This window comes from Phascolarctos cinereus, unplaced genomic scaffold (genome assembly GCF_003287225.1).
Source record: "Phascolarctos cinereus isolate Bilbo 61053 unplaced genomic scaffold, phaCin_HiC Scaffold_2;HRSCAF=192, whole genome shotgun sequence".
Lineage (NCBI taxonomy): Eukaryota > Metazoa > Chordata > Mammalia > Diprotodontia > Phascolarctidae > Phascolarctos > Phascolarctos cinereus.
The window spans coordinates 272241856-272261438 of NW_027555625.1; the positions used below are offsets into that span (position 1 = coordinate 272241856).

At 44.8% G+C, this 19583-nt stretch overlaps 1 protein-coding gene across 1 annotated transcript in view; it reads right to left on the reverse strand.

Annotated features, from left to right (window-relative positions):
* The window catches only part of SLC12A5 (solute carrier family 12 member 5), a 33077-nt gene that overhangs the window by 3901 nt on the left and 9593 nt on the right, over positions 1-19583 (reverse strand). Inside the window, exons 5-23 of the mRNA XM_020965501.2 lie at positions 18934-18988; positions 18288-18418; positions 16293-16534; positions 14972-15183; positions 13474-13644; positions 13242-13340; positions 12755-12812; positions 11804-11978; positions 10772-10890; positions 9446-9544; positions 8389-8508; positions 7867-7971; positions 6563-6731; positions 5639-5834; positions 4524-4693; positions 3584-3715; positions 1463-1570; positions 717-839; positions 432-628 (exon numbers count right to left, since the gene is read on the reverse strand). Coding sequence (XP_020821160.1) covers positions 432-628; positions 717-839; positions 1463-1570; positions 3584-3715; positions 4524-4693; positions 5639-5834; positions 6563-6731; positions 7867-7971; positions 8389-8508; positions 9446-9544; positions 10772-10890; positions 11804-11978; positions 12755-12812; positions 13242-13340; positions 13474-13644; positions 14972-15183; positions 16293-16534; positions 18288-18418; positions 18934-18988 — 2681 coding nt within the window. The remainder of the gene's footprint in view (positions 1-431; positions 629-716; positions 840-1462; positions 1571-3583; positions 3716-4523; positions 4694-5638; positions 5835-6562; positions 6732-7866; positions 7972-8388; positions 8509-9445; positions 9545-10771; positions 10891-11803; positions 11979-12754; positions 12813-13241; positions 13341-13473; positions 13645-14971; positions 15184-16292; positions 16535-18287; positions 18419-18933; positions 18989-19583) is intronic.

Here is a 19583-nt window from a genome sequence, read left to right on the forward strand (position 1 = left end):
AGAAGAAAAGGAGAGGTTGTCAGAGCAGGGCCAGGGAGAGAACAAGGTGTTTATGTAGCCACCAACCCCAGCCTTGAGAAGAATGTACATTTAAGCTTCTTTGATGAAAAAAATGCACTTCCTAACACTAGACTTTCTGTCTTCAACAACTCTGGCTTGAGTGACTCCTTAATAACTCACATCTTTACAGCACTTCAAATTTTACAAAGCACTTTCCTCACAACAACCCTTTTTAAAAGTGAGGAAAATGAATCTCTGAAAGGTTGTGACTTTCCCTGGTCACAAAGCCAAGCTTTGAACTCAGGTCTCCTAACTCCAAAACCAGCAATCTTTCTTAAGTACCTGTAGCTTGAACCTCAGAAGGGTGAGGCCACCCTCCCCCCAGACCAGAAACCTTGTTCCCCCACCCAGATTCCCAGACTTGTCCATACGGCTTCATGCTGAAGAAATCCTTGATTCCCTCAGATGAGACTGGGCTGGGTCCTTTGTTTTTCTCAGCCACCACCTTGTCTTTAGTCCAAGTGAGATGCACCTTCTCAGGAGCAGCCTCTCCTCCTTCAGGCTCCTCCCCAGGGGATGGAGAGCTGCTAGGGAAGCTAGGTGCACTTTGGTCATGGATGAGCTGCACCTAGTTGGAGATTGGGGGATAGATGATCCTTGAGTTCTTTCTACCACACCTTATAAGGCCTGCCTCCTGCCACCTCTCTGCTCCTTACCTCCTCTTCTGGCTTCTCTTCACTGTCCCCAGCAGATTCCTCAGGGACGTTAAGCCGAAGGCGAGTGTTAGCAGGGTTCTTCCTCCGAATAGAGCCACGGGACTCATCTGTGATGCTTTGGATCTGGTGATTAACCAGAGATATGCTTATATGCTAAGGGCCTAAGCCTCAAACTCCAAGGAAACCTAGCACCAATACCCTATCATTCCTCATTCAGCTCATTACTTACATTAAGGATTACTCCAAATCCATACCCTCGGAGACAAATTACACAAAACTCATCACTGGCAGCCCAAAGGGATCCAATGTCCCATATATCAGCCACTCCAGTAAGACTCTATACTCATACTCCAAAAGGATCTGGTTATCATAATAGAAATGAATCAAACACCAATATCTCATAACTCACACTTTGGGAGAATCTGGTATCCAATCCCATGTGCCAAGGCTACTTAGAAGCCAAATCAGTCTTGACCCTTTCTGTACCCTTTCAGTTGTCCAGGCCAATTTTGTATGCTGTTGGTGCATGCCCACTGCTGAAAGCAGCATCTAAATGGTTAGGAATACTTGAGTGTGGGTAGTAGTAAAGAAGTCTACAGAAACTTGGAGTTTAGAGATTTGGAAAACCCATACAAAAGGTTGATGATACCCAATGGGCAGCAGTGAGAAAAAGGAGAATTAGAGGCCCTAGTGCCTCTCTCAGAATGGTTCTGACCATATTTATGGGCCATGCCCCACCTCCTCACCTCTCTCTCTCTCTCATTCTTGGTCAGATGCATTTGCTTGAGTATCTGTGAGCGTTGTTCCATCACCAGGGTCTTCTCATAGGTGTAGGCAGAGATATCACTCTCATGCTGCCAAGCAATACAAAAGAAAGGATAAAGATGGAGATGAAGATGAGAACTAGGTTCTTGGGCAGAGTATATGGGGGGCTCAGGTCTCTGCTGCTCCTCTCCTCATAAAAATTAGCAAGTCAATGTGCCCCCACATACATTACTTACATTCAAGAATTACTCCAAGTAGCCCTATTAGCTCCATAAGAGGCCCTTTCAGCTAGATAAGGAATGAGTGTGTTTATACCTATACTACCTGTACTCTGACTGATTTCATTAATGAACATCAGCACCAGGAACAATAACTCATTACTAGCATTTGAGGAGAGGGGAAAAGCCCTAAAACTCTCATGATTCACTCTGTACCTCCCCCTCCCACTCTACCACAAGCATACTTGCTTTCCAAAGCACAAGGATAATTCCTACTGGGAACTGCTGTCCTGAGCTGTTGACTGAATTAGGCATTCCCACCTTCTATAGGGCTTGCTGCTACTCAACTTCCCTCCACTTCCTGTCCTCCATATCATCATCATGCATGATCCATTTTCTCTTGCCCTCAACTGCATCCCCTCAAAGCCAGGCTTTCCTAGCCTTGCAAGGTGAAAATTCATTAATCAAAATGGCTATAGGAGCTCTCCAGGGCCCTCCCTCCAATTCCTAAGCCATACAGAAGCCATTCTAAAGAGGTATCTTCTGGGGACATTATTTAGTCTCTGTATCATACTCTATTAACTTGTATAAATTATATAAAAATAAGGAAAATGTATGAACAAAATATAGATTGGATTCATGTAAAAATCTCTCTGGCACCAATATTTTGTGCAATATATATTGATTATTTATATGATAGCTTTATAGCTCTTATCACCTTTCACATGGAATGTTGCAATTGCCTTCTAATTGGACTCATGCCTCTAATTAGATCTTACAGCTGCCAAAGTAATTTTTACTAAGGCACAGATCTCACCAGGTCAGACACACACACACACACACACACACACACACACACACACACACATACCACTCAATAAACTCCAAAGGTTCACTGTTACCTCTAAGATCAAATATAAACTCTTTAGTTTGACATTTAAAACTTTTCATAACCTGCTTCTGTCCTATCTTTATAATAATATTTCAAAACACTACTTCTCTCCATGACTCTACAATCCAGCTGTTCTTGCTTACTAGTTCTTCACACACAACTTTCCATCTCCCATCTCTGTGCTTTTGTCCTAGCTATCCTCGATGCCCAGAATGCTCTCCTTCCTTACCTCAGACTTTTACGACACCTAGCTTTTCTTAGGACTCAGCTAAAGAGCCATCTTCCAGGAGGCCCTACATTTGCTAATGCCTTCCTCTTTAAGGCTACTTTCCATCTATTCTGTATTTATTGTATATGAATTAATTTATATGTTTCCCCCCCCATTAGAATGTAAGTTCCTTGAGGGTAAGGAATGTTTTTGCTTTTCCTTTATAATCCCTAATACTTATCATAGTGCCCATCACACATCAAACACTTGATGACTGCTCGTTGATTGATTATAAAGTACACACATATATACCCGAAATTTTTCAAAAAGTTATATTCTAAGAATATTACAAAAATGTCTTCACTCCATTGAAAGGTTGCCAATTCCTGCTCTAGACAAAATGCAAATCTCCACCATTCTCAGAACCTAGAACAAAGCTGGGCACATAGTAGGCACTTATTGAATTAATGTAAGTAAACAAATGTGTGAATGAAGAAATGGCTATGAATGAAAAAATTAATGAATGAATAGACAATTGAATGAGTGGGTGGATAGATGAGTGGATGAATGAATGGATTAATGAATGAATATGAGTGGATAAATGAATGAACTGAAATGAATGATTGAACAGATCAAAGAATGAATGAAACAGCAAGGAATAAAGGTGTACAGGCATGGAAAGGATGATATACAGGGGGAAGGCCAGAGAACCACAGGCTAATGGAAGGGACTACCCCTGGAGTCATCTGAGTGAGGGGGTCAAACAAAGAGGACTCTCCCTCACCATCTCCACCACCTCCACCTCTGCTGTAATTCGAAGGTGGTAAAGGAAAGTTGTCAGGTCCTTCTTCATCTGGATGCTATTGTCATCCATCTGTGCCACAGTGAAGATGCGCATCTTGCACTTGCGCCAGACCTGAGGGTGGGGGATGGGGAGTGAGGAGACATAATTCAGACACAGTGAGATGCCGCCTGGAGAGAGACATTGGAAGAGATGCCCAGGCTCTTACACCACCGGGCAGAAAACGGAGTTATGGGTAAAATTCAGTGGCAAAAGGAATTTCTGTCTTGATCCCACCTAACCAAAAAGATCTCTCCAATTTATGCCTAAGGTTCCTCCACTGTAGTTCCATTACTTTAGGCTAAGCATTCTGTCCAGGATCCTTTGGAGAGAGAGGCACTTCAGATTAGTAGAAAGAGCAAAAGACTAGAGGTTAAGAGACTTCTAGTCCTGACTCTGCCAAACAATTTAATCAGACACACCCTGTTACAATTATCTTGATAATTGCTCTAATTTGAGCAAGTAAATTGCCATTCTTGTCTGTTAAAAGAGATATTTGATCTAGACTAGAGATTCCTTGCGGGTCCTTTCCAGCACTGACATTCTATTCAATGGTCCCTTCTGGTTTGGTCAGTGTATAATCTAAGGTCCCTTCCAGATCCAAATTTCTGTAACTATCTGTATATTTATCAGCTACTTTCCTAAAAGGAGTCCTCAGGAGGTCTCTGGGCACCTGGAAGAGTAAAGAGATACTAAAAGAGCAGGAAGGAGGCATGGAAATGTGACTAAAGAAAGGAGATACATCTCAACTTCCCCTCCTTTGAAATGTTTTTTCCCAGTTTCCAAATTCCCTGCTTCACTACCTAACCCAGTTTCCAGCCCCCACATATCACCCCTTCTTCTATACCCCAGCACCCCCTGCCTCATCACCACAAACACAAACCTTGTGGTGCTTCAACAGGAAAGGCAGTAGCATGAGCATACCACCATCATGCACAATCCACCAGACATCGATGCTGCCCTCAGAAAAACGCTCAGGATTCCCAGGGAACATGGATACGTTCTTGGTGACAAGCAAGGCCAAGTGTCCAGCTGTGGTCTCCCGAACCAGCTCTGAGATGACAATATCAATGTGAGCCTCAAGCCTGGGGCTCTGAAGCCTGAGCACTCTACTCCCTCTGAATCCCATGGATGGCTAGCTTCCCCTCCAAATATGACTATATTGATCACTGTTCCTTTGGAGCCTGCTTCTAGCCTGCTCAACCTGAACACTAAACCAGGAGTCAGAAGCCTGGAGTTCTAGTTCTAAGTCCATTATTTATTTACTCTGTGGCCTTGAGTACAACATTTAACCCCTCTGTACCTCAGTTTCTCCTTATACAAAATGAGAATAACAATCCCTGCCCTAGAGGCTTGTTGTGAAGCTAAATTGAGAGACATACAAAAGATTCTTTGCAAAGTATGATAAACAGGATTATTCTGCATCTGTGAACTATATTTGCCTTCAGCCTAGTGTATCCCATGTCCACTGTGTCTTGTAAATCACCCTCTGAGGCACAGAGACAAAGATAGAAAGGCAGGAGGAAGAATAATAATAACTGACATTTATATTGCTCTTTAAGGTTTGAAAAGCATACATTATCCTGTTAGAATCTCACAATTGTCCTGGGAGATTGTCACTACAGGCATCATTATTCTCATTTTACATGAAAAAAAAAACTTGCCTATGGTTACAAAGTTAGTGTTAGTGATAAGATTTGAACCCAGGTCTCCTAAACCTCAAATCCAGCACCTTATCTTCTGTGCCACACTGTCTCAAAGAGACATAGCAGTAGAAACAGGGAGACAGAAGGAGGCAAATACAGAAAAACAGAACCAGAGACAGACATGGGGACAGAGGACAAAGTTAGATGGGAACCAAAAGACCAAGAGACAGTCTTAGAGAGAGAAAAAGATGATGACAGACAGAAATAGAGCCAGTCCCGAAAGAGAACATGCTTTATATCCCTCCCCCATACGGTGCCCACTCGGAGCGCCCCTTCCAAGAAACGCCCTTACCAATGAAGTTCCTCCAGGTCTGGTGGTCCTCCTTCTGGCGCCAGTTCCGGGGCCAACCAACTAGCACAGTATTATGTTGTAGGCCCCCAAGTCCCCCCGACTGGATGAGGTGTGATACCCCATCCCGAAGATTGGAAGAGATCACCACCTGGCAGAAACCCTTCACCTTTTCAGCCTCCATCAGTCGTCGAATAGACTTGGGTGGATGAGAAGGGACACAATAGACAAAAAGTAGAATCAGAAGCCTTTAGCTCTAGCTGCCTCAGTCCCTCTGACAGATGAATGCAAACAGCCCAGTGGAACAACACCCAAAGCTTTCAGGCTGCATAAGGAACTGTGGACCCTATAGCACATGCTCTCCATCCTTCCCCCTATAGTTCATCTTCACCACTCCTAGCCTCATCCCTGAGAAGGGTGGGGCCTCCCAGACCTACTGGACTTCTAAACTTGTGAACACTACTGGTACAATGGGAAAAGCTCCAGACTAGCAATCAGTAGGTTGAAATGTGAGTCCATCTCCTCCTCTAACACTGTAACCTTGAACAAATCATGTGACCCTCTAGGTCCTAGTATCTTCACATGCGAAAATGAAGCTGGACTGGATTATCTCTAAAGGTTCCTTACAACTTTAACATCCTATGATGCTATTCTGGAGAAAGTAGGGTATGGAAGTGGAAAGAGGGTTAGATTTTTAGTCAGAGGACCTACATCCAATTTCTGATTCTGTCATTAATTTGCCATCTTGGGCCAGTCTCTTCCCTCAATCTAGGCTTCAGTTTTCTCCTGCGCAAAATTAGGGGGATTAGATCATCTCTGATCTCTAAGGTTCCTTCCAGCTTTTACATTACAATAATCTCTGGGTAGGAGTAGTTCAAGCTAATCTTTCAAGGCCTTCCAACTCTCAATCCTATGATACTTCAATACCTCCTCTGCCCGCTGGGCCTGGGGGTGGTTGTCCAAGAAGGTGCCCTCCAGCACTGAGCCCACAATGGTCAGACCCTTCCCAGCCTTCAGTTGCGAGGTCAATGAGAGTAGCTGTGGATGCACCACATTCTGGTCCTGGTCCACTCGAACAAGCACAAGCAGCTGGGGTCTAGATTGAGAGGGAGAGAGAATGATATGATGAGAAGCAAGTTCAGGGCCATCAGGGAATAAATAGCAAGAGAGAACCTGCAGGGTATTAGACATGAGACATAGACCTTGGGTCCTGCCCAAGGGGAGATGGATCTTAAAGAGATGGGGGTGGGGGCAGCTAGGTGGTGCAGTGGATAGAGCACCAGCCCTGGATTCAGAAGGATCTGAGTTCAAATCTGGCCTCAGACACATAACACTTACTAGCTGTGTGACCCTGGGCAAGTCACTTAACCCCATTGCCTAGCCAAAAAAAAAAAAAGAGAGAGAGAGATGGGAGTGGTCAAACATAATGCAGGGGAAAGAATCATGAACAAGGTGTGAGCTATGAGAACTAGCCTCTACTCCTACTTCTCTTACTAACTTATGACCTTGGAGAAGTCATTTCCCATCTTCTTACACCTTACTCTTCTCTTACTCTGTTCCACACAACGCTATATCTCCTGGCTCTGAGCATTCTCTCTGGCTGTCTTCCATGTCTGTCCACCTTCTGCCATCCATGGCTTTCTTCAGGTCTCATCTAAAGTCCCACCTTCTGCAAGAAGCCTTTCCCAGTCCTTCTTAACCTTAGTACCTTCCCTCTGAGGCTACCCCCAGTTTATCCTGTATATAACTGTTTGTACACAGTTGTTTACATGTTGTCCCCCCCCCATTAGACTGTGAGCTCCTTGAGAGTAAAGACTGGGGTTTTTTTTCCCTTTCTTTGTATCCTTAGCACTTAGTACTCTGCTTGGCACATAGTAGGTCCTTAATGCTAGTTAACTCAGTGACTGATTTCTCATCTCAGCTTCATTTTTCTCATGTGTAAAATGAATGTACTGGAGGTGGTTTCGAGGGTCCCTCCCAGGTCTAGCATTCTATGTTCCAAGGTCCCTTGCATCTCTGACATTCAATGAGTCAATGATAATCCAGTATGTGGTATCTGTTGGGGGTTGGGGAGTGGGGAGAAGAGCTTTGGGACAGGTGAGCAAGGAAAATTCTTTGAAAAGGACTTATTGAATAGGAATGGAGTGGAATAGATGTCAGAATAAGCACAGCAGGCTGTAGTGGTCACGTTCAAGGAGCTTTCTCCTTCCCCCCACACTCCTGCTACTCACCTCCAATTTTTGGTGTGCGGAGGCCCTTCTTCCAGCCGCAGCAGGGCATATCGGGCAGCACTGAGGGATAGTCCTCTAATCCCATCACCCCATTCCTTCTCTGCCCTAAGATCAAAGAAGGTACAGAAAGGCAGGAATAAATCTATATGACCTGGTAGACCTATAATTCTCTGAATTCAGGGCTTAGCAGTTATAGGGGCTGAGATCCTTAACCCCAAATTCTCCTCAGGGCATTGAGGGAGGGAAGGAAGGAAGGAAAGAAAGAAGGAAGGGAGGGAGGGAAGGAAGGAGGAAGGGATCCTCTCATTATTCCTCTACTTTTCCAACCCAAACCTATCCATTCTCTCTACCATTTCCCTCACCCAATACTGTCTCCCCCAACACTCCTCATTTCCCACACCTCCAGTTTCATTCAGTTTCTTCCTTTGCTCCAATGCCATCCCAATTCCCTCTATCACCCCAGCATCTTCTAATTCCTTCTCCTTATCCCCTCCCTCACTTCGAACTCCAGCTGTCACTCACCCTCGGTATTCAATGTATTTGTAGATGAGACCGGCGATGAGCATGGCAACCAGGGCATAGTACCAGGAGCATATGAACATGAGAGCCAAGCAGAGGCTCATACCCAGAAAGGAGAGGGTCCTGAAAGAGCATAAGACAGGGCCAGAGAGTAAGTGCCAATTTTGCTCCCTCCAACCTACTGATTCCCTGAGCAGGGGCTATACCTAAGGGCCGTGAAGGTCCTGGAATGTCCCCAGAGGATATAATATGATAGTCAAGTTTCCATGACCATTCCTGGATGCTATGGGGCAGGTAGGGAGAGCTTAGGGATAACTCTGGGACAAGAATCCTGAACCTTCTCTAGTGGGTAAGAAGGACCCTAAGGAAGTCTCTCAAGACTTTTTCCTGGGGAAAATCTGTATGTCCCTTCACCATACATATATCTTGGTGAAATAATGTTATAATGGCAACTCAGGTCATCTGATAGATTTTATGGAAGGGTAGAACTCAACCTATCTACTTTACCACTTTAAAGGCTAGTTTCATTTTGGCATTTTCATCACTGGGAAAGAGGGATAGAAACAGATTCTTCTCCTCCCCACCTCCTAACCAATTGCCTGGTTTCAGGGCTGGTGCTGGATCTCCTGTGTATCTTAGGAACAGTTTTGCCCAGATATCCCTCATCCTCAACCTATGACAACTTCATTCGAGTTAGGACAGGGGCCAGCTAAAAGATTCAGCCCTCTAGTTCTACAAATGAAGAAGGCAACTAGAATGGAGGATGCACAAAGACAGGAGATATTAAGGAAGAATTAAGGAGTGGAGTCTCCAAGACACCCCAGCTGTTAGGAAGCAGTGAGGCAGCATCTTAAAACCTGACCAGAAGAATTTACACAAAATCAGGCTGTGGAAGAGTCCATGTGTAAAAACGAATGGAAAGACCCCCTGCTTAGAGTATAAAGTCCTTCTTCAGAATCTTTCTCTCCCTTGTTGGAGAGTCCTAGAGCTAGAAGACAAGGATGGGGGGGAGCTCTACATGGGGGTTGGGGATTGGAGGGTCCAGGCCCAGAGTGCACACCAGTGATAGTAGCGGAAACGGGGCCTCCAGTTGGGTGTCCTCAGTAGCGTCTGCACTGCACAGGCCAAGTTCACAAACATGTAGCACATCAGAAAGAACCTGGAGCAGAGAAAGGGCATGAAAGACACAGAGACAGAGACAGGCTTGTTCTCAGAGTGCAGAACCAGCAGAAGGGAAAAAATTACAGCCAGGCAGATTTCAGCTCATTTAAGGAAAAACCTCCTAACAATTAGAGCCATCCCAAAGTAGGGTGGGCCATCTTGGAAGGTAGTGGTTTCCCCCTCATTGGTGGATTCTAGAAAAGGCAGGATTTGTAAAATGGATTCTTGTTCAGGTATGGATTGGACTGTTCAGGTATGAGATGGCTTCTGATGTCCCTTCCAGCTCCTAATTTCTGTGATAGGGACAGAGACAGAAACAGAAACTGCACCATTGAGGCATTTTGGTGCAAGGGAGATAGTCCTGGCTTAGGAATCAGGAGACTTGGATTTTAGCCCCAGACATGCCACCAGCTCTTTGTGTGACCGGGGGCAAGTCATTTTTTCTCTCTCAGCCTCAGTTTCCTCCTTTGTAAAAGGAAGGGGATTGGACTAGGTGAGTTCTGAAATCCATCCTAGCTTTAACATTATGTAATTCTATGGTGAAATGAACAAAGAAGACAAAAACACAAAAATGGGACAAAGACATAGAGACCTAAGAAAGACATGGAAACTAAAACTCAGAAAATGGGTAGGAGTTGTTAAGGGTAGGTGGGTGGGAACCATGGTCTGGGATTCAATAAGGGATTATGGACTCAAGTTCTGACTTCTTTTGAGCAATGCAATAAAATTCATGCATAATGGAATAATATGGATACCCTCTTAGAATCTGTTGTAAAGGAGAGTGACCTTTAGATATGTTGAAAGGGCTATGAGGACATGCTGATTGTTGCATGGGGATTCACACAGGAAGATGAAGGGAAGACTGTACATGAACAAAATGGAAGGGAGAAAGATCAATGTGAAAATATTAGGGAGAGGGGATCCTATATAGAAAGTATGGAGGAGGGGGTAAAGTCTTTTGCTTGATTATATTTATTTGTTACAAAGGAAGGCTCTATTCAGGAAAGGGGTAACTGACAAGTGACAATGACATTCAAAAAATATCATCAAAAACATTTAAAAAGAAAAAAAAGAATGAGAGATAAAAGGCCTCACATAAAAGAATGGAAGGAGAAGGGAACCCACTTTGACAGGAATGGGGGGAAAGGAGTTACATGGAGATAAATAAGAGAGTGGAAGGGTACCCAAACTGAGACAATGAAGGAGAAGAAGAAGGGAGACCCACATGGAGAGAATGGGGGCGACTTCATCTAGCGAGGCAATGAGGATGCCAATCTCACAGATACAGGCAGTCAGAAGTAGGGCCCATGTGGGCTCCCCATTGGCTTTGCCGTGGCCAAAGACCTGAGGGAAGAACAACAATCATGTTAAGACTAGAACAGAGAAAATAGAGTCTTCCCTCCCTCTCCCTTGATCCTAAGATCCAAGAAAGCAGAGACTCTGAGGTGGGAATGGGTTGGGGATGCAAATTGGATATTTTCCCCATCCATCCCTTCCCTGATAGGCCCCTGGGGACCAAATCCTTTCCAGCTACAGGACCATCCCTAAGGTGTGTATAGGATAGGCCTGGGTCATCTCTAGCAAGAATAATTGACCCAGTACATACTGAGAGCATTTGGGGATATGTGTGATTTGGGGTCTCTAGGGGATATGAGACGGTCTGAAGCTATTTCCAGGGAGCATGAGATATCCAGGCTACAGGGGGGGACCCCAAGGCAATTCCCAAGGAATAGGAAGGGACCTAGAGAATGGAACATAGGGTAGCCCCTAAGGACTGTGGGACTTGGGGATTTTTAGAGGAGTGTGGCCTAAGGCAGCCAATAGTGGATGTGAGGTAGACTACACTGTCACTATCTAGGGCCCATAACAAGGTCTACTGAGATCTATAGAGACCAAGGTCTGTACAGACAAGTTCTATATGTGTATAAGCCTTAGGTCTTATACACCAGCATGAAATGGGGAGCCACCTCCTTTTCCCCTCCTCCCCAGTCCCTGTTTAGCTGTCCAGTTGCATTCAGCAAATATGGGCAGGCTTCAGAGCAGAGAAGCCTCCAAAGCATGGAGCCCAGAATCACCCTGATTTGCCCTAGAAATGACTCTGCTTCCCAAAAGATGATATCGCCAATGAGTTCTGGGCACCCAAATATGACACATCCCTCCTTTACTTCCTGCTCACACACACACACACACACACACACACACACACACACACACACACACACACACCTCCCTCCCTCCTAAATCACTTGCCACTGACCCTCAAGAAGGGCACAATGCCATCCCGGGAGATGGCCTGCAGGAGGCGAGGGGCTCCTGTGAGACTCTGCAGCCCAGCACCGCAGGTGGAGAAGAAGGAGCCAATGACGATGACCCATGGGGAGGGCCAAGCCAGGGTACCCACCACCAGGTTCCCATTCACTGCTTCACCAAACCTGGGGAAAGGCATCTTTTAGGCGGGGGCTCCACTGATATGAGTGGCACCGCCTGACCTTCCCACAGTCCAAGATAACAGGTACTTATCTTTCAAGGATCTTTCAGGTCCCTTCTAGCTCTACGTTCTGTGATCTCACACACCTATGAGGGCATCCTATGTACCCAACCCTAGACTCAATGCTAGGGGAATCACAGAGAATCCTAACACATGGTCCCTGTCCTTGGGGAGTTCATAGTCTTTTTTGTGGAGCAAAGAGACACACCTGTGAAACAGCTGGAGACCTACATATGACATATATGAGTAAGAGCTGAGTGATAGAGTGAACGTGTGTTATAAGAGCTCAGAGGAGCAAAGTATCACTGTGAGCAGTCAAGGGAGGCTTCTTTAAGAAGAGAATTTCACTGTGGTTAAAGTTTGGATAATTGAGGAGGAGGTACTGGCAGAGAAGCAGAGCTATGGGTAGCAATATCTAAGGCAGGAAATTGTGAGGAGGTGAGCCTGGTTGGAACAGACTCATGTTGAAGAGGCATGGGAGAGGAGTTTGGAGCAGATTGTGAAAGGGCTTAGAATACCAGGTTAAGAGTTTGGATTTTGTCCTAAAGACAATAGTCATTGTAGGTTCCTGATCAGCAAAGTGATATTTTTGTCTGATGGTATTTTAGTCTTGGTCTGGTGGCAGGTGCACATATAGCAACCCCACCCTCTCCCTTCAGTCCCTCCTACCCATCATTTCTGAGTGTTTGGATTCCCTGAAATCCCCATCACCCTGCTTACTTGTCCCTCAGGACGACTCCCTCAATGCAGGCTCCAAACAGGACTACAGAGCTGATGTCTTTGGATTGCAGAATGAAGGAGAATGAATCCAGTATGACAAAAAGATACCATTCTGTCCATAGAAATGGGAGCCCCTGCCTCTGGCCTGGACAATACACACACACACACACACACACACACACACACACACACACACACATTCTCTACTCCATCACTTCACCTAACTCAGCAGCCTGGGACTTTGGAGTACTCAACAAACCAGGGCTGCCCCTAACCAAGCCAGGGCTGGTAGTCAGAAAACAGATTTTAGTCCTGGAACTGCCACTAATTTGTGTGATGCTAAACAACTCACTTTCCTTTATAGGTCTCATTTTCTTCCTATGTAAAATGAAGAGATTGGACTAGTAGACAATCTCTAAGATCTTGGTCTACCTTTCTGTGGTCTAAAGTCCTTTTCAGCTCTGATGTTTTATGAGTCTAAGGATACAGACAGCAGAAGTGGTAGCGATAGCCAAGATGGTACCAGTAGGGATGGACTTCTGGGCATCACGAAGGTCCCCTGAGCGATTGGAACCAGCCATTATCCCTGTGGATAGAGCAATATAGCCGGAGCCAGGGTCAGGACCAAGAAAGTAAGGGACAATCCAGAGAGTAGGACATATATACAAGCATATCATCTCCCTCATCCCAAGTTCCTGCCTCTCCCTCCTCCCCTTCACCTGTGACTGAGGGGAAATAGATGCCGACCAGGAGGGTGAAATATGAGGTCATGTCACTGAAGACATAGGGTTGATCCAGGTTGAGAGGAGTTGCCTCAGGCAAGGGTATGGAAGGCATCCCGTGCTTCTCCACGATCACGCCTTTAGTCAGGTAAGAACTCCAAAGGTTTTCTGTGAAGAGAAAGGTATTCTGATGGGGACTAAGGTCAAAATACTCAGGATAAAGGATCAAAGGTCAGAGTCTTTGTGAGGGGTTAGGAGAGGTCCATAGTTTTCTAGTCTAGAATCTTTTCCTTCAAGAAATCCATTCTTATAGATTCAGATCAACAAAGTGTTTCTTGATTGCAACCCTATCAAGGAGAAGAAATCAATCTCTCCACCTGTCTCATAGCCACTTTATTCTTGTCTTACATGCTTACTTCTATTCTAATTCAGATTGTAGTTATCTGTATATAATAAGCTTTATCTTTTCTACTACATTATAAATTCTTTGAGGTCAGGAACCATGTCTTATTTATCTTTACATCTTTCCCAACAGACAACACAGCATTTTGCACACAGTAGGTGTTCGTTTAATAAATGTTTGATGATTAAATGGGGGAAACAACCATTTATATAGCACCTACTATGTGCCAGGCACTGTGCTAAGCACTTTACAATTATCTCATTTGATCTTTACAGCAACACTTGGAAGTAGGTAATAGTATTATCCCCCATTTTACAGATGAGGAAATTGAGGCAGACAGAGGTTAAGTGATTTGCCTAGGGTCACGTGGCTAGTGTCAGAGGTCAGATCTGAATTCAGGTCTCCCTGACTACAGGCCCAGCACTCTATCTGCTATGCCATTTATCAATTAATCCCCTTTGTCTCCAGATGTTCCTCCTAAGGTTTCAGAGCTTTACAAGGATGAAACAGAGGCTGAATCCTGATTCTATAATAATACTCATAATAATACCTCACACTTCTTAAGCACTAATAGGTTCATAAAACTCTTTCTTAACAGTCTTGTAAGATAGGTAGAACAAGTGATATTATCCATATTTTACAGCTAATGAAACAGGATTAGTGTCCTTCATTTTACAAATGAAAAAACTGAGTCTCATAGAGGGGATAGGAGCTGCCCAAAATTTTAGAGCTAGTGTCAGATTAGAACCCAAGTCTGTTTTGACCGGAGTCCACTACTCTTTCCACTGTACCTGGATGTTTCTAGACATTGGTATAAGTACTGTTGTTACCATTTCACAGATGAGAAAGTGAGACTCAGATGATTTGCCTTCTCTCCCCTTCCCCCACTTGATAACTCCAAGAGAGTAAGCAGTATAGCCAGGAGTGAATTCAGGCAGAAAGCCTCCAGGGTTTTTTTCTCTGTGCCGCAGCTGCCTTAAAACTTCCTGCCTCCCCAATTCTTTATCCTCTCTGGTCCATCATCCCTTGAGAGAACCTGCCCCACACGCTCATCGATTTCCCTCTTGATTCTGACCCCCTTAGTTTCCATACCTTTGATCAGGCCACTGGCTGCACCAGGGATGCCTTGGATCTCGGTGACGTTGTTACGGGTGAAGTATTCATCACAGGTGGCATTGAGGAATCGGGAGGAGCAGAACAGCCCCCACAGCCTGGTGGTTACTGTCTCATTGCCCTCCCAGGCCAACTTGGCACAGATGTCAAAGCCGTGTCGTGAGAGGGTACGGTTCCCCAAAAGGCAGATTCTAATGAGACGGGGTAGAGACTTAATAGGGCAGGGACAGTGGGACCCTAACCTGGAAACTGGTGGGAAAGGATCCTTCCCTATGGGCCATTTTACAGCTAAGGCCTGGGTCTCCTATACTCTGCCTAGTGATCAGTCTTCCCAGGATGATAATAATAACTCACTTTTTTTTTATAGACTGAATATTTTCAAAGAACTTTTCTCACAGTAGCCCCATGAGATAATTGGTGCAAGTATTATTATCTCCATTTTATGGATAATGAAACTGAGGGTCAGAGAAAAGAAGCACCTTCCCCAGAGCTAGTGTTAGATCTTCTAAACTGAAATCTTTTGGCTCCAAATCTAGGGACATTTCCACTATCCCATCATGCCTCTGCCATAATAGCTCACATTTGTCTTATTGGTCTTAATAGAGTCTGCCCCCAAATATAGGCCATACCCATACAAGACTATCTCTTTGAAAGGAAAAAAAAATCTAGATTTATACTGAAAATAATACTGGCAATAGGACATAGAGTAATCACATTTGGGAGAAAAGTGCAGCTTATATTTGTATCAGTGCAATATACAACACATTATCATCATAATGTATTTTATTAAGTTATCTCATTTGATTCCTTACAATACCCTCATTAGGCAGGTAGCATATGTATTATTACCCCCATTTTAGAGATGAGAAAACCAAGGCTCAAATAGAGGAAGGGGCTTATCTACAATCACACAGCTGGTAAATCACAGAGCCAGGATATGTCTTCTGGCTCCTAGACCTGTGGTCTTCTATGACACCCACACTGCCTCTTGACTTGTTCTCTTCCTAGAAGAGGTTAATTAATTCATCCTGCACTAGAACCATAGAAGGGATAAGGCAGAGGAGAAGTAGGAGACAGGGAATATAGCCTAGAAAGGGGTTGTGCCCTAGTGTCTAGAGCTTAGAAATTAAGGATTAGGGTTGGAGAACTGGCAGGGCTCCTAGCTGAGGCCCAGAAAGCCCAAATGACTTGTCCCAGGTGACAGTGAGGAAGTAGCTGCACTGGGGCTAGAACACTGGCCTCCCAACACCCAGTCTTGGGCTTTTTCATGCAACCCATAGTCCAAGCTGCAACAACTCACGGGAAGTTGGGTGGGTCAAAGGCAGACTTGATGACCCCCGCATAGATGGCAAGGATTGAGAGGATGACACAGCCCAGGAAGACAAGTGCAAACTTGTTGACGTATTTGACCCCAACAAAGACGACTGTGGCCATGCAGGTGAGCACACAGGTGCCGTACACACGCATATTATTTAACAGAGCAGCTGCTTCTCCGCTCGCATCCTCGGCCTTGAAGATGGCCATGGCTGGGAATATGTATGCCTGGAGGGACATGGAGAGAAGTAAAGGAGGTCCCCTTCCTTCCTTGGCCTCAACCTCTCATAGGATCTTAAACCCCCAAACCATCCCACAGCCTCCTTCTGGTTCTAATTACCACCTCAGCTGCCCCGGGCATCTCCTGATCAGTCATAACTGGACTACTTCCAGAAGGCCATGAAGCCACTGTCCAGTGACATGAAATATGCTTTGTGCTTTTCTTTTTTTTTCCCAATAGAAGCCTGAGCCCTACAACTTTGCTCCAGTGGCTTTGCCTATGAGAGATTGATCTGCCCTATTTGAGGGAAAGGGCCATTCTGCTCTCATTATTACCCTCTCAGTCATCCAAGCCTTTAACTGAGTTACTTTTGGAAAATCTCTTACCCTCCTTCTTCCCAAATTCAGTCACTAAGTCCCACTAATTCTACCTCCTCAATCCCTCTTGGGTCTTGCTCTTTCTCCCTATTCCCACTGCTAACACCCTGGTTCACTTCTCACAGGGACCATCCTAACAGCCTCCTAACTGCTCTCTTAGCCTGCAGTTTCTCTCAGTCCAATCCATATTTCACACCATGCCCAGAATTATTTTTTTTCTAATTCACAAATCTGATTGTCTCACTCCCTAGCTCAAAAAAACCTTCAACTGCTCACCAGGTCCTATAGCATAAAATCCAAATTCCTTAGCTTGGCATTTAAGACCTTCCACAATCTTGCACCAAGATGCCTTTGTAGGCTTACCTCCTACTATTTTTCCATCTGAATTCTTTGCTCCATCTGGAGTGGTCCTCAATTTTCCTGGAAAACTTGGTCCACACTTTTCTTCCTCTTGGAATATTTCATCCAATTAATTCCTCTATACCTGATCTTACCTGGCCTTCAAGGCCCAGCTTAAATCATACCTTCTCAATTAATCCTTCCCTTACCCCTATATGGGAGTGTTCTTTCCCTCTCCTGACCACCTACAGTACTGATTGTCAACTTCTCCTACAATAGTTTGGATTTTCATGTTTTGATTCTCTTTTCATGTCTTGTCTCCTTAACTGGACTGTGAGCTCTTTGAGGGCAGACAGGGACCTTGCTTCCATCTGTATAGCCTTCTCACTGCATAATAATGATAGCTCACATTTGTATAGTGTTTTATGTTTGGCAAAAGGCTTTCCTCAGAACCTATGAAGTAGGTAGTACAATTATTAATTCCACTTGACAGCTAAGAAAACTAAAGAAATTTGCCCAAGGCCAAGGTGAAGGATTTTATCTAAGTGGTAAGGCCGGGATTGAAACCCCGAATCCCAGAGTTGGATAGGACTTGAAATGAACTAGTTCAAGCCCTATATGAAAAGGAGTCCTCTAGACCTCTCAGACAAGTGGCCACCCAGAATTTACTTCAAGGCTTTTTGTGAGGGGTGCTCATTCTGCTTTGAGAGAGCTCTAAATGGGAGGGAATTTTATACTTACAACATATTCTAAATCTACTTCTCTACAATTTCCTTCCATTGTTTCACCCAATCTTCTACATGGGCAGTCTTTCAAAAAGAGGTATTGTAATGGCCCCACTTTAGCCTTCCCTTCTGGACAGTAAATACCCTCACTTTCTCATATGACTTGGTTTTCTGTGCTCTTTCTATATGGGTCACCCTCTCAGGTCTTCTGACTTTTACTTCTCTTCCCACTATACCTCAATGCCTTCCCTTTATATGCTCTCAGTAAGGGTTTGTTGATTGACTGATGCAGCCCTCCAGAATTCCAACCCTCCTCTCACCAGCAGGATCTCGATGGTGCCCAGAATGTACATGGCTCCTGCAAAAGTGGTGCCAAGGTAGAAGCAAAGGCCGACAGCTCCCCCAAATTCAGGGCCCAGTGACCGGGAGATCATATAGTAAGAACCACCAGCTGTGGAAAGATAAAACCATCATGGGATGGGAGAAGGCTGGATGGGGAGAGACTAGGCTAAGGGCAACATGCAGGGGTGATCATTTGGAGGAATTATATCCATACACTCTCTGCAGATCCCTAGGAGAAAGATCTCAAGCTCCCTTAAGGAGCCTCTATGCCTATATTAGCAGCATTAATCAGCAGATTTCTAATTACTCCAATAATAAGGTCATGGCTCAGAAGACAGGAATCAGAGAGATTGGTTCCCCAAGCAGTACAGGAGGATTCCTGACTCAGTTGTGGCCCATTCATCATCAACAATACCAACCAATACAGATTAATCCCTACTCTTCCCAAGGGCATTGTGACTGCCTCCACCTACCCCAAAGGCACCTGCATTCCAGATCCCCAGAGCACCCATTATTTCACCACCCAGAAAGAACCAAAAATAACTAAGAAGCTCCCTTCTCTACTTACCCTCCCAACTCCCCCCCACACACACACACACACATAAGAGGTCCCCACTCCCACACCTGGCACAACACCATTGGTAGCAATGGCACTCATGGAGATGGCAGTCAGCATGGTCTGTGTGGACACAAAGAACATCAGAATTTAGAGAAACATTGTAAGGCTGGGGAAGGTGGAAAGAGAAAGAAAAGGAATAGTCCATATTGCCCTTATCAGCTCTTCCTTATTTCTGCCCTAATGACCCTTGATTCTAACTCTTCCTTGGCCCTGTTCTCATTGCCTCTGCCCCCCCCACTAGATCCCTTCTACCCAGAAAGCACCCCCTTTGCCCAGCTAACAAGCTCCATTCCTAAACAGATAATAATCATGATAATAATATTAACAATGTGACACTTCAGTGTATAAAAGCATCTTGCATATGTTACGAATTTCATAACAAACCTGTAATGGAAATAGTGCCAGTATTGTTACCTCCACTTCACTGACAAGAAAACTGAAGCACAGAAAACAGAAGTGACTTGCCCAAGGTAACACAGTTAATCATCAGCAGAGCTGGGGTTTGCACTCTGGTCTTAGGAGGTGGAATGCAGTGATCTTTCACCACATGCCAGCTGTCTCAGGGTCTTCCAGGTGCCTCTCAGAATCCCGCAAATGCCCTCACAATGCCCATCTCTTGGTGAGAAGAGGGTACAGTCTAGGAGCAGCTGACATC